Here is a 14,176-nt window from a genome sequence, read left to right on the forward strand (position 1 = left end):
GCCTGGATCTCCCTCTTGAGCATCGGAACCATCTAAGCAAGTATTCAGCACTGAGTTCCAATAGACACCTTGAAAGAATACCATCCAAACTCAGCTTTGCACAGTCCTTCGCCAGAGTTCTTGTACCTCCTGTGTCCCTCTTGGGGTTATTGGTTTTATCATTCTCTCAGGAGCCTGAACTTGGAAATGTGGTGCCTGGACCCTCTCCATCTTTCCTCATGACAGTATTGCTATGAGAGAACATTTTTTAAAGCAGAAGTCAACATCGTGCCCCTCACCTCACCCAGGCATCTTCAGTCCCTTTCTCAGCGTTGTCTCTCCCCTCCTACATGGTGTCTGGCACTAATCAGCGTCCTTCCTTCCCTCACTCACTTTACACGGCCCAGACCCAGCCTGGCATCTCGTGCAGAAGCTCTACTTCCTGCAGAGCCCGGCCTGCAGCTCGGCTCTGCGTCTGGGGTCCTCTCGTCATGGCTGGGGAGGCGGGGGGGGGGGCAGCCCAGAAGCAGCTTTGCTGCTGCCACTGACCTCCCTCTCAGCCCCTGGGCCTGTTGGTGACCCCTAGACAAGCCCCACGCTTTCCCACCTCTGCTATTGCCTTATTAGCCTTGACCTCTGAAAAGCCCTTCTTTAACCCCAAAGAACCAACTTATTTATCCTTCAAGGTGTGACTCAAATGACAGAGAGAACTTTGAAAGCTTCTCCAGCTCTAGCAGACTAAACCGTCTCACAATCTGAAAGCATCTGTGAGCGCCTTCCCGTCTCCCTGCTGTTGGTGTCTAGTGGCCTCCCCGGATAAATCACAATCTCTAGAGTGTGCTTTGCTGGGTTGTGTGTTTCTCCCCATCTCCATCAGAGGCCTCTACATGGAGTGGGTCCCCAATGGCTATTTGGACAACCACTGAGCCACTCAAGGCCATCAGTCAGGTACCCAGGCTACCTGAGTAGGGCTTTCCCTTTCCTGCTGGGCCCGTGAGCCCACATGTTCTTGGGGCCTCTCAGAAGCACACCCCAAGGGGGCTCAGTCTCAAGGCTTGGGTGGCTGACCTCTGGCCATCACACCCGGGGGGAAAGACACATCACAACCCACATGGGATGCTCCCGTGTCCCATAACAACAGCCCCTACTCGAGCAAACTTCAGTAAATGTGTAACTTGACTGTGTACCATTCAGTGTCAGCAGCAACAGTGCATTGATCACCCTGGATTCCTGGAAGGAGGCCCATCCTAAGAGTCGCCTGGCCTGGCATTTGTCCCTCTAGTTGGGAGGCTGCTGAGGCCCCCACCCCCACGGCCTGGCCAAGTCATGTAAACACCCTCCCGCTGGCCTGAGCACAGGACGCTCTGGGAACCGCTCCATCCCCACCCCTCAGACATAAATAGGGCCTCGGTGGCCCAGCCAGAGGAAGAGGCCACCCTGTTTTGAGGACGAGAGCAGAAGGTGAGTGGGGGCCCTCTCCACACACACCCCTCCCCAGCTCTCTTCATGCGGCTGCCTTGTTTGCTGGTAGGAGAAAGCTGGGTGCTCTGGTCGACAGGTATGGGAGAGAGCTGCTGGAAGTCTGTGGCTAAATTGCACCCAGGAACCAGGGGACAGCGGTGACCTGGGCTGCAGCCGACATTACCACTGCAGACTTGGAGGGTGCCTCTCCCCTAGGCACGGGCTGTCCCTCCCCGGAGCGTACCATGGGTCTCACCAGAGGAACTGCTCCCTTCAGCAGCAGGCAGGCTGGCCAGGTCCTCCGCTCTCTCTGAGCAGGACTGGGTCCTAGGCGGCCAGTGCAGAAGGAGTCCCCTGGGTCCTCCTCCAGCCAGAGGACAAGCAAGGCTTGTGCAGGCAGTGGAGCTGGGGAGAAGGGCAGGCTCAGTGAGCCCGGGGCTGCGTCCCCACAGGGCTCAGGGGAGCAGTGGTCTATCTTCCTGCCACTCTTCTGAGGCAGTGCTGGCTCTGGTCCTGGGTTCAAGGCCCAGGTCTGAGCAGTCAAGCTCATCACTCTGTCTCCGGAGCCTCGGTTTGCTTATCTGTAAAGTGGAACCAACGGCAATACCTGGCCCCCCTCTCTCGGGAACTGTGCTATAAATTAAGAGTGCCAGTGCAGCCTGGCAGTGCAACCCGACAGTGCTCCTAAGCTTTAGGGTGAGCTAGGGAGACACAGTCTTGTTCAAAGTCGCGTAGATCAGTGCTTGAGGGTGTGGAGGATGGAGTCAGGGGCTCTGGGTTCAAATACTAGATCTGCCTCTTACCAGCCGTGTGAACTTGAGCAAGTCTCCGAACTGCTCTCTTCATGTGCAGGACAGCATCATCTAGCCACCACTTATTGTATTTTGGGGAATGTGGGACACATCAGTAAGCAAAACAGAGCAAGAACCTCAGTCTTCCAGGATTTGCATGCGTGTGGAAGGAGACAGGTGATAAATGCCAAACATAAGAAACACGAGTAACTCAGTGATCAGAGCTGCAGGTGACTAGCACCACAGGGCGAGGAGAGGAGGGCAGGAGGAGTGAGTCCAGAGTGCCGGGCGTGGAGGGCCAGTCGCAGGGTGCAGGTGGTGGTGGGGAGGCCCAGACAGGAAGGTGGGCTGCTGTGAGGGTTCAGACTTGACCCCTGACGTCACTCAAACCGTGAGCAGCCTTGCACTTGCGTTTGCTACCGTCCTCATTAGCCTTGAGCACAAGCCCTGAGACGTAAGAAGCCTTGCAGGAGAGGCTGGTCGAGGGGGAGCCCAGGTGTAGGCGGGTGGAAGAGAAAACCCAAGGCGTGGCTGTCGGGCTGGGAGGCTGCGTGCTGGCTTAGCACCTAGGCCAGTGAGACCGACCACAACTGAGAGCAAACAACAGCCTCTGTTCTACCTGGTTAATCTCCTGAAACGGGCCTGGGCCTGAAGGCAGCTGGGAGGCGGCTGGCCCAGGCCCCTTAGGCCTGCTCCTGAAGGATTCAGGCCCCGCCAGTCTCCCCAGGAGCAGTGTCAACGGGCAACTTAGGCCTGCCTGACAGGAAGGCCTCTAAAGAGAGAAGTTTCTGTCCTTTTCTTCCGTGTTGTGTAACTCCTTGTGGGAACAGTGGGTGGAGTCAAACAGCTTGGAAGGGGAGTAGGTGGGGGTTAAGATCAGAGGTCAGAGTTCCCTTGGCAATTTGACACTTAGAGCAGAGTGAGTACACGCGCATCATCCAGAGGCCCTCGCCAGGCAGCTGCAGTCACCGCACCTGACCAGGCGTGCATGGGTGTGCAGGAACCAGCTAGGCTTCCAGGCGACCTGGAATTGGTGGTGATGTACCGTAGCTCCGAGGAGCCCCAGGCCAGCTCTGGGAAGGCAGGGGAGAGTGAGGAGGGGAGTGGGAAGGCTGAGCCGTTACCTGGTAGTACGGCACTCCCCTCCCCCAAAATGAAGGAGGTGTCATATAAAAACTGCTAGAGCTGAATGAACCCATCAAGGGCATATTCATCTCTCAGCGAGAACCATCGCAGAAAAAGCCAGCAGAGCCGACCCAGGAGCCTTTTCTCCCAGGAGCTCATCCCACGCCTGTTCTCTTGGCTAGAAGTGAGGCTGAGGCAGAGGTACCGAGTCCCACCTCACCTGCCCCAGGTGAGGCAGGCGGAGGTTCTACACTGTCGCACCTCCCCGGACAACTGGACACAGGCCAGTGAAATCTGACTGTTGGTGAATGGGCTTGGGCACAGATGACTTGGAGTCCCTCGGAGATCTACTCCGCAGGGCGAGTGCGAGCTAGCGAGGGGGTTGAGACAGGCAGGGATGTCTGGGCTTCCCCAGCTTGAGTCTATGGTGCTTAATTCCAGCTGCATGTTAGAACCACTGGTAGACTAAAAGCCCTTTCTCAGACCCTTCCCAGGGTCAGTTAATTAGCATCTCTGGAGGTGAGACTCAGATTGTTAGTTTCTCAGGCTTTCTGGGTGAGTCCTGTGAGCACCGGGATGGAGAATACCCTATGAGAGTAAAGTAGGTTGGAATCGGATCTCTGTTACATCCTTGCTGTAATATGAGCTTGGGGATGTTTCTCTGTATCTCAGAACTCCCCTTTCTGTGTCTGCAAAGAAGTGAAACAATCTTAGCTTACATGACACCTTAGACTGGATAATCCATGGGAAAGAGCTTTTGTGAATTGTCATGTGCCAAACAAATATGAGATCTCCATTCTAAACTATACACCTTAGCTGGGGAAATAGGGGAACATTCCCCACACAGCTGGACTATTTTCTTGTCAGGCTAATTTGTAGCACAGGAGAAACCTCTGTGTGAGTTGGTCTTGTATTCCAAAATGATTTACCACCTACCCTAGAGCTTGGAGCCCCGCAAAGACCCCTGCTGCTCCACATTTTGTTCTTTGGGGAAATTTATAGCCTTGAACAGGTGGGCATATTGGTGTTATGGGCTGCTACCAACAGAGCCACAGACTGGAGTCTTACACAGAAGAAATCTGTATTCTCATGATTCTGGAGGCTGGTAGTTCAAGAACAGGGTGTTGACAGGGTTGGTTTCTCCGAGGCTTCTTTCTTCGGCTTGCAGGTGGTCTCCTCCCCATCCTCCCCTTGTAATTTCATGCGGTTCTCCCTGTGTCCTGATCTCTTCTTATAAGGACACCGGTCAGCCTGGATTAATGCCCATCCTTAAGGCCTCATTTAACCTAAATTACCTCTTTAAAGACTGTCTCCAAATACAGTTGCATTTTGAGGCACTAGGGGTCAGGAGTTTGTTAACAAAAATAATCAATAAATAATCTATAAAAGGAATAGACAACTGTTGTATTTGAGCCACACTGAGGCCTATCGCAGAGAGACAGAGATTCAGGAAGCACTTGAGTCGTGTTCCACCAGACAGCAAAACAGAGGAGGCTTATGAAGGCGAAAACCGCACAATTAGGTACGTTGTTTGTCAAGAACTAGGACTGGAACTGGCAAGAAGTAAGGCTGTTTGTTAAGCAAGGATTGGTTGGGGTTCAAAATGGTTGCATAGTTACAAGGGGACACCTTGAGACCAGAAGGCTGCAGCTGGCAGCTAGGACTACGGTCTTGAGTTTGTTAAGGTTCAGTAAATTCAAGTTTTCAGTGATAAAAGAACATATCTGAAACAACATCCACAGTGGCCACCAGCTCCATTTTGGATAAACCAGAATGATTTCTCCGTACTTGAGTATGTAAAAATTTCTTCCATCAACTTTGACATATGAGTTTCTAAATTTCGGCATAACAACTATCATGATACTTTTTTTACTCAAAGCGTTCATTTAAAAATAAATTAAGATGCTTCCATATTTCTCTTTTGTTAAACATGTAATTATTGACTGAAGCATCATACCACTAACTAAGGTAAAAATGGATCAGCCGCTTACATATTCTTGATAAAAACACCTGCGATATTTTATGAAAACATGTGTTTACATTAAAATAACCCCATTTCATATTTTTCTTTAAAATACACAAATGTCTTAATATTCAGACATCCTTACCACTTTAAACTTTAAACAAAATAAAACCCAAACCCAACCCCGAAATAAAGCCCACCAAAGCACAGGTGAGCCCACGATGGTGCACTTGCAACTGGAGCGTATCTGTAGATTCTTTCACAGAGCTTTGAGCCACTTCTTCTCTTTGAAATTTACGAGACAGGGATGGATGTCTCATGTGCTGACTGGTTGCAGGGAATGTTGCTGGAAGACACGTAATAATCCCCTTTAACTCTTCACAAAATATTTCAGGATAGCAGAAGCAAGTGCCTGGTCAGAGATGGCTCCTGCTGGCCTGAGCCTAGGGGCTGCCATCCTTTGCCTCTTGGCCTGGGCTGGCCTGGCTGCTGGCGACCGGGTGTATGTACACCCCTTCCACCTCCTCGTCTACAGCAAGAGCAACTGTGACCAGCTGGAGAAACCCAGTGTGGAGACACCTCCAGACCCAACTTTCACACCTGTACCCATTCAGACCAAGTCATCCGCAGTGGATGAGGAGGCCCTGTGGGAACAGCTGGTTCGAGCCACCGAGAAGCTAGAGGCTGAAGATCGGCTGCGGGCCTCAGAGGTGGGGCTGCTGCTCAACTTCATGGGCTTCCACATGTACAAGACACTGAGCGAGACATGGAGTGTGGCCAGTGGGGCTGTGTTCTCCCCAGTGGCCCTCTTCAGCACCCTGACCTCTTTCTATGTGGGGGCCTTAGACCCCACGGCCAGCAGACTACAGGCATTCCTGGGTGTCCCTGGAGAGGGTCAGGGCTGCACCTCCCGGCTGGATGGCCACAAGGTCCTGTCCTCCCTGCAGACCATCCAGGGCCTTCTGGTCGCCCAGGGTGGGGCCAGCAGTCAGGCCAGGCTGCTCCTGTCCACGGTGGTTGGCCTCTTCACAGCCCCTGGCCTGCACCTGAAGCAGCCCTTCGTGCAAAGCCTCTCTTCCTTTGCCCCCATCACTCTCCCGCGCTCACTAGACTTGTCCACGGACCCAAATCTCGCTGCTGAGAAGATCAACAGGTTCATGCAGTCAGTGACGGGGTGGAACATGGGCAGAGCCCTGACAGCGGTCAGCCCAGACAGCACCCTGCTCTTCAATGCCTACGTCCACTTCCAAGGTAAGGCCAGCCCTTGGCGGGGCTCTGCCCCTGGCCAGTGCCGGAGGGTGGCAGTTCTTTCTGTATGAACCCACTGTCCAGCATCTCAGCTCAGCTGAGCAGGGCCATGCCTGGAGATGGGCAGGGGGGCAGATGAACAAGTACCTGGGGCCAGCCTTACAGAGTACCAAGTGGCTGCCCCACTGGGCTCCTTGGATGAGCGTTATCTGAGCACTGGCCTCCCCATCTGCCACCCTACTATGTGCAGCTGCTACGCTGAATCCTTTTCCTTTCATCACTGGACCGCCTTGAGATGCAGTGAAGAGGTATGATTGCCCTTGTTCATCAGTGATGAACAAGACTCAGACAAACAAAGTGACCGCTCCTGATGGCACAGCCACAAGCAGGGCCCTGGTTTCCAAACACATATCTCGTGGCCCAGCTCCACACACAGAAGAGATGGGTTCCTGTCTGTTGAGGTCAAGGGATCTTGTCCTTGAGAAGTTCACTGTCCAATGCAAAAATAACCAGTTTGTTTGCTGGGATCATTTTCATATTGGGAGAAAGTTATTACCAAAATAATGCCTAACACACAAGTTGTTCATTCATTCGGAAATAATGATTGGAGATGTATTACTTGCAAGACTCTGAGCTGGTGTCTCAGAGGGGAGAATAGGGAGGCCACACAAGCCCCGATTCAGCTTGCTGACTGTGGTTAACCAGAAAGCTGGATCCCACAGGCCAATGCCTCAGCCCCAGAGCTGAAGGCAAGCTGCTTTGTGCAGGTGCCCGGGGCTCAGAGTGCTTGGGGAAGAATGTCGCCTGGGAGAGAACAGAAGGAAGGCTGGGCAATGCTGCAAGACTGCAAGGGTCAGGACGAGGAACCAGAATAGGGGTGACTTTGTTTGGCCTGAGCTCAGAGGGACAGAATGGGATCAGTGTTAGGCAAGGCCAGAGAGATGGGTCAAGGCCAGGTTTTGAGACTTTGAATGTGCTAATGGGAGGTTGGAGTTGTGGGTGTCTGGGAGCTGGGCGCCAGGCATTCTGCTCAGAGGTCCCTGGCCTGTGCTATGGGGACTGGAGGCAGGAAGAATGGTTGGAAGGTTATGCAATTGCTCAGCAAACGGTTCCAGGAACAAGACTCTGAAGCTCTGTGAATGGATGGGTGGGCCAGGGAAGCTGTGTGTGAGGTCCCATCAATATATGCAACGAGTGGAACTGAGAGACAAGGATGTCGGCGGCCAGAAGGCAGAACCGTGAGGACAGAGGAAGGTTGACCAGAACACAGTTGTTTTCTTACTCTGACAATAACCTGGAAGTCTGAAAAGCTGCCAAGAAGAGGCAGCAGGCTGCCCCCCGGGAGAAGGAGGAAGGTGATAGCCCAGGATCGCACAGATCCCGGCACTGACAGGTCTTGGGAGCAGCGTCCAGTCAGGGACCCCGGAGCTGAGGGTGGCTGCACCCCATGTAGGACCGAGGGGGGCCCCTGGGCTGAGCCAAGAGTCACTAACAGGTGCCCAGGAGGAGAGCTCATTGAGAAAGGCCTACTCCCCAAAAGGCAGAGTCAGAGAGAGCCACTGGCCCCAGAAATGGGCCACACCTGTTGTTCTAACCTGGCGAGATGTTCTTAATCTCTGGATGAGGACAGGATGCTGTGCGATGAGATGAGCAGGGTAGGCAGCAGGTACCCTTGTTTCAGCCTCCTGTATCTTTTTGGAGGTAGCGTCCTTTTTCCCCATAAACTAACAAGCCTCCTGTCAGTCCTGTGGGCCAGCTTCTTGTGTGCAGCCCTCCTGTGAGCTGAACTTGCCTGAAGACACAGGGATCCCAGGCTAGAGGACAAGGCAGGGCTGGGGACCCTGTTACTCCTGTCTCCCAATACCTGGGCACCCTTCCCCAGCTCCCTACTCTCGCTCCTCAGAGAACTCACGGCCCTGACTCACTTAGTCACCTCTGCTCAGACCTCCAAGTGCCAGGGGCCACTTCATGATGGGCTCATCCTCAACTTCACCTTGTTCTCCCAGGAACAACCACACAATGGGCCTTTCAAGGGGCTGGGCAGGCTGCAGAGGGAGGGGGTGTGCTTGTGGAGCAGAGGCTGCTATGGAGACCGCCCGAGTGACAGTGCTTTCAACAGTTTGCTCAACAGCTGAGTCAGCTGGCAGCTCAGCTCCAGGACCCCAAGGGGTGCGAGGTGACAGGAGCCTTGCCCCTCCCCTCAAGGCCCAGCACAAAGGTTTCACACAGCTCACATCCACTGGTCATCCTGGGTCTCTAGCAGGGAGGGGTACCAAGAAATGTGAAGCAATTCTGTACAACGGCATAATGGTGGATACGTCATTGTGTGTTTGTCTAAACCTGTAAAATGTCCAAGAGTGGACTCTGCTGTGAACCATGGACTCTGGGTGATGATGATGTTCATCAGTGTTAACAAATGTGCCATTTAATGGAGCTGGTGCAGGGGAGGCTGTGTGTTGCTGGGGAGTGGTGGGTATACGGGAAATATCTGCACTTTTCCTCTTAATTTTGCTGTGAACCTAAAACTTCTCTGAAAGATAGTGCCTTTTTTTTTTTTTTTTCTAAGTGAGCAGGGCAGAGCCCAGGCTTGGGGCCAGGACAGCTCTGGGCCTGAGTTTACCTGGTCTGTTAATAGTGGGGTAGGATTTTCCTCTGTGGGCCTCAGGTTGGGGCCTGGCGTGTTCTACGTTTTCAACATTGGCAGTTGGTGGATTTTGCAGGAGGAAGGCTTTGTTGGGTGCCCTGGGGCTGGTGAAGTTGAGGGGCCAGGAAAGGGCAGAGCAGCCTGGGGCGGGGGGAGGGAGAGCCAGGAAGGAGGCTTTGGTGGTGGTGGACGCTTTAGGGGCAGCCCTCTGCTCCGCCAGAGCCCCGTGCTTTCCCTTACTCTTCCCTTCCTGTCTCCTGCCGGGTCCCCAGGAAAGATGAAGGGGTTCTCCCTGCTGCCAGGGCTCAAGGAGTTCTGGGTGGACAACACCACCTCGGTGTCAGTCCCCATGCTCTCTGGCACCGGCATCTTCCACTTCTGGAGCGACAGCCAGAACAACCTCTCCGTGACCCGCGTGCCCCTGAGCGCCAACACCTACCTGCTGCTCATCCAGCCGCACCACACCCCCGACCTGCGGAAGGTGGAGGCCCTCACCTTCCAGCACAACTTCCTGACCCGAATGAAGAACCTCTCTCCTCGGTATGGCTCCAGGAAACTGCTTGGACCCTCCTGGGCTGCCCCCCCACCCCAGAGAGCGGGGATCTGCGTGGGCAGTTCTGCCCAGGGAGTGGGGGCACGTGGGTGGGCAAGGGCGCCGTGTCGGCTGAGCCTTGGGCGCCCAGCAGGCGGGGGGCGGGCAGGTGGGAAAGGTGAGTAGAGGCCTGGGCACCCCCACAAAGCACCCCCTCCGGGCAGGGACTCAGCTCTTCTCATCTCCTCTCTCTGGGCGCAGGAGACTTAGGGGAGGACGAATCCACCTGCCTTGTGCTGACACTGAGCTGCAGGGTTGGGAGGCTCACATCCAGCAGGCCCTCTGCTCTGAGACAGGCATTGAGGGGCACAGGGGGCCTCCTGAGGTCAACACTTTTTAAGTCATTCATGTAACATAAAATCGATCACCTGAGCAATTTTTAAGTGTTTATCAACATGACGTCAATACCTTCACGTTTCTGTGCTACCCACCATGGGCTTCAGAAACTTTTACCCTCCCAAACTGGAACTCTGTGCCCAGTGAGCACTAACTCCTTATTTCCCCTGCCCGGCCCGACAGCCACCCTTCTGCTCTCTGTCTCCTTATTTCCCCTGCCCGTCCCGACAGCCACCCTTCTGCTCTCTGTCTCCTTATTTCCCCTGCCCGGCCCGACAGCCACCCTTCTGCTCTCTGTCTCCTTATTTCCCCTGCCCGGCCCGACAGCCACCCTTCTGCTCTCTGTCTCCATGTGCCGACTCCTCGGTGTACCCCAGTAGGGGTATGCCACGTAGTATTTGGCCTTTGGTGTTGGGTTTATCTCTCTTAGCGTTGTGTCCTCAAGGCTCACCCATATTGTATCTTGTGTCAGAATTTCCTTCCTTTTAAGGCTAAATAGTATTCCATTGTGTGCATCTGCCGCCTTCCGTGTATCCATCCACCCACTGATGGGACACTGGGGTCCCTTCTACCTTTGGGGGGCTGTGAATACACCGCTATGGACACGGTGTGCTGACAGCCACGTACAGTCACGGGAAACATCGATGGGCTCTCAGCGATGCCCAGGGAAGGCAGGGCTTCTGGTGGAGGTGACCTGGCCTGACCTAAGTGGCACGCCCAGAGGCTGACCGTGTGCCCCGTCCCTTTCCCTCCCACGGGGAGCTTGCCACTGCACTGGAAGGTAATGAGACAGGACGTTATTTTAGAGGGCAGCATTTGAGGATTACCCACTGAGTGTGCTTTCAATGCAGCCAACCGAAAAAAGGAACAGGAGACAGAACTGACAACTATTCACATCAATCCCTCAGAGCCCCACTGTTGAATTTTGTACCTCCCTCTCATAGTATTTCAAAGAAAATGAAAGCTTGTTAGTGTGTTTATTGCTGAAAGTTTTCCCATGACACCCTAGCTGAGTGAGCATGGCAACAGGTCCTTGTTCAGGAGCACATGCTTCCCGGGTCTTCTGTGAGCCCAGCGTGCCCCAGGGCCTCACACTGTGAGATACCCTTGGTCACCATGTGTCGTCTCCCCAGGGCCATCCACCTGACCATGCCCCAGCTGACACTGAAAGCGTCCTATGACCTGCAGGACCTGCTTGCCCAGGCCAAGCTGCCTACCCTGCTGGGCGCCGAGGCAAACCTGAGCAAAATCAGCGATGCCAACCTTAGAGTTGGAAAGGTACTGGGCGGGTGGCATCCATGCCTGCCGTGGCTCTGTGTGCTCGTGCAGTGGGAGGCACGGGCGAGGGGGACACAGGGGAGGCGTCACCGAGGGGGTGGGCTGGGTAGAGGCGGTTAGGATGGAGAGGTGTGAGTGCGTGGCCAGGAGGCTGTTGGCCCAGGGTGGGGGAGAAGTGACCAGCGCTCTCTGGGTCTTCCCAGGGACAGCTGGAGAGCAGTGAAACCCTCCCCTGCATGTGTTCGTGGCTCCGCGCAGCCAGGCCTCGCCTTGGCTCCTCTCCAGATCCTACAGCAGGGCCAGGACTAGGGCCTGGCGAGCAGAGCCTCTGGGCTGGCTGCTGGCCCTGGCACTCAGCTCCTGGCTTCAGGGAAGCACACAGCAGTGGACGGACTGTCCCAGGAGCACAGGGGTGATGCAACCCACAGCTGAGAAGTGCCTTAATGCTGGGAGGCTGAGAAGTGGGGGTGGCTCACAGTCCTGGCCTCGGAGCCCTCTGCCGTTAGCAGAGAGGGGAAGCAAGCCCTGGTGGGCCAGGGGCCAGGGGCCAAAGACTTCGCCTGCCCGGGACAGCAGGGGAAAGTGGAGACAGGTGGGTTTTAGGGACACTTCAGAGAGGAGCCGTTGCGTCCCATGAGTTGGGTCAAGTGAGGGTGGGCAGGCTGGAGAATGGTTCCCCCTGGGGCCCAGGCCTTCAGGAGTGACGCCTAGGCTCACTGCTTTGCAGGTGCTGAACAGCGTTCTTTTTGAACTAAAAGCAGATGGAGAGCAGGCCCCAGAGTCCGTCCCACAGCCGGCCGGGCCAGAGGCCTTGGAGGTGACCTTGAACAGCCCGTTCCTGTTGGCTGTCCTGGAGAGAAGCTCGGGCGCCCTGCACTTCCTGGGCCGCGTGTCCCGCCCGCTGAGTGCTGAGTGAGGCCGCCACCCACGTGTTGCGCCCCCGCTCGATTCCACGGGTCCACCCGGAGCTGAGAGCAGCCGCTCCTCAGGAAACGTGCGTTGTGTACCTTGAGCAGCCTTTGGGTGGTGGTGCTGGATGCAGGGCCATGAGCCCCTGTTTTGCACGGGCCACTGCTTCTGATGAGTTTGAACACATCAGCTTGACTTTGAAACCAAAAATGGTTTCCTTTTTCACTGAGAACAAAATTGGGCATTAAAATTAAAACACCCCTTTCTCATTGCCCCAGGCTTACCTTTGGCTTATTGACGGTGAAGATGCCCTGCAAGTGGGCCCCCAATGCCTTCCTTTCTCTGGGTTTCTCTCTTCTCCCTTCCCCTGATACTTGCGGTTTCTGAAAAACACATTATGAAAAAAACACAAGAGTCTGAATGTATGTTAATCCGTAATCCCTGGCTGATTATCCCTGTGTTACTAATAAATGTCTTGCAACAATAAACAAAAAGAAAACTTCTTTCCCTTGGCAGCGGCAGGACAAATATGTGGGAGGTAGCCAGCAGGCTGTACCAACACAAGGGCTTTCTAGGACCTGGAGCCCTGTTTGCATGGGGCTTTCATGGAAGGCACAGGCTGTCCTCAGCCTTGTCTGGAGAAGTTCTGGGCGGTGGTGACCAGCTGCACAGACCCCGCTGGGCACAACTGGGCGGGGGACAGCTGTCACTCGTCCTCCTGGGCCCGCCCATGGAGTGCTGTTCACACCGCCTGGAATCAGAAGATGGAGAGAGAAATCTCCACCCATGAACACGGGCACATGTCCCCCTCAGTGGGGACCCCACCTTCTAAATCCGGGGAAGGAGGTGGGCCGCTGCTGTTTTCCCCTGACTGTGAAATGAACAGAAGGCACATCCTCTCCCTCCCTTGCATGAATACTCAGAGGACTAAGTAGGCTTGCAGTATAGCCACTACCACAGGGCTCAAGGCGCAGGGCAGGGGGACAGGGGAGCTGGGAGGCTGGAGGGCTGGAAACGGGTGGGATCGGCGGTCTGCTTGTAGGAGCTGCCCAGTCTGGGCCATTGCAGCTATTCCAAGGGTTTGGCTCGTCCAGAGGGAGCTGTGAGGATGGAGGCAGGGTCTGCAGCTGGACCAAGGCCAGCCCAGGCCAGCGTCTCAGGCTCTCTCCCTACACACCCAAGGGCCCCTTCTGCAGCTGGAAACCCTCTGCCTAGTTCTGACGTCAGGGGTGATGGTGTCCTTCCCAGCCATCACCTGGGAAGCCTCTGAGGTGGGCCTCAGAGGCTTCTAGTCTGCTGCACCTGGCACATGGGGCAGCATGGGATTGCTTAGGAGCAGGGATTCCAGAGACAGCGGCTGGCAGGAGTCCAGCTCCAACTTACTAACCCAGATCCAGTTCTTTAGCCTCTCTGGGCCTCCCCATCCTTATTTGTAAAATGGGAAACGCTTGGGTGAATAAATGAATAATAACCACCAGTACATCATTGGACCTTAGTCCATACAGAGTTCATGACCTCCACCCTGTCTAGAAGTCCTGTTCCACAGAACCACAGCAGGGATTGGGGTGCCCACCTGTGGGCAACTGTGGCAAGCTGAATAATGGCACGCAAAGACAGCCAGGCCCCCGTCCCTAGCATCCATGAACATGATCTTAGATGGCAAGGGGGGCTTTGCAGCTGTGATTCAAGGTCTTGAGATGGGCTCTGGTGAGGCCTTAGCGCTGGCACAGCCATCATTGTTAAGAGGGAGGAACAGAGAGACTGGAAGAGGAGAAAGCAGTGACTCGGGGCCACAGCGCAAGTTGTGAGCACAGCCCCAAGCAGCTTGAAAGGCAAGGACAGGACCCTCC

At 54.9% G+C, this 14,176-nt stretch overlaps 1 protein-coding gene across 1 annotated transcript; it reads left to right on the top strand.

The window, feature by feature from the left end:
* The first annotated feature begins 1,332 nt into the window (after positions 1-1,332).
* On the top strand, positions 1,333-12,829 carry AGT (angiotensinogen). The gene is made up of 5 exons (XM_061405778.1): positions 1,333-1,440; positions 5,714-6,570; positions 9,484-9,751; positions 11,273-11,417; positions 12,145-12,829. Exons 2-5 carry the CDS (start codon positions 5,742-5,744, stop codon positions 12,331-12,333), a joined length of 1,431 nt encoding a protein of 476 aa, XP_061261762.1. The 5' UTR covers positions 1,333-1,440; positions 5,714-5,741; the 3' UTR covers positions 12,334-12,829.
* Positions 12,830-14,176: the final 1,347 nt, after the last annotated feature.

The sequence above is a fragment of the Bos javanicus genome, chromosome 28, assembly GCF_032452875.1.
Source record: "Bos javanicus breed banteng chromosome 28, ARS-OSU_banteng_1.0, whole genome shotgun sequence".
In the NCBI taxonomy this organism is placed as follows: Eukaryota; Metazoa; Chordata; class Mammalia; order Artiodactyla; family Bovidae; genus Bos; species Bos javanicus.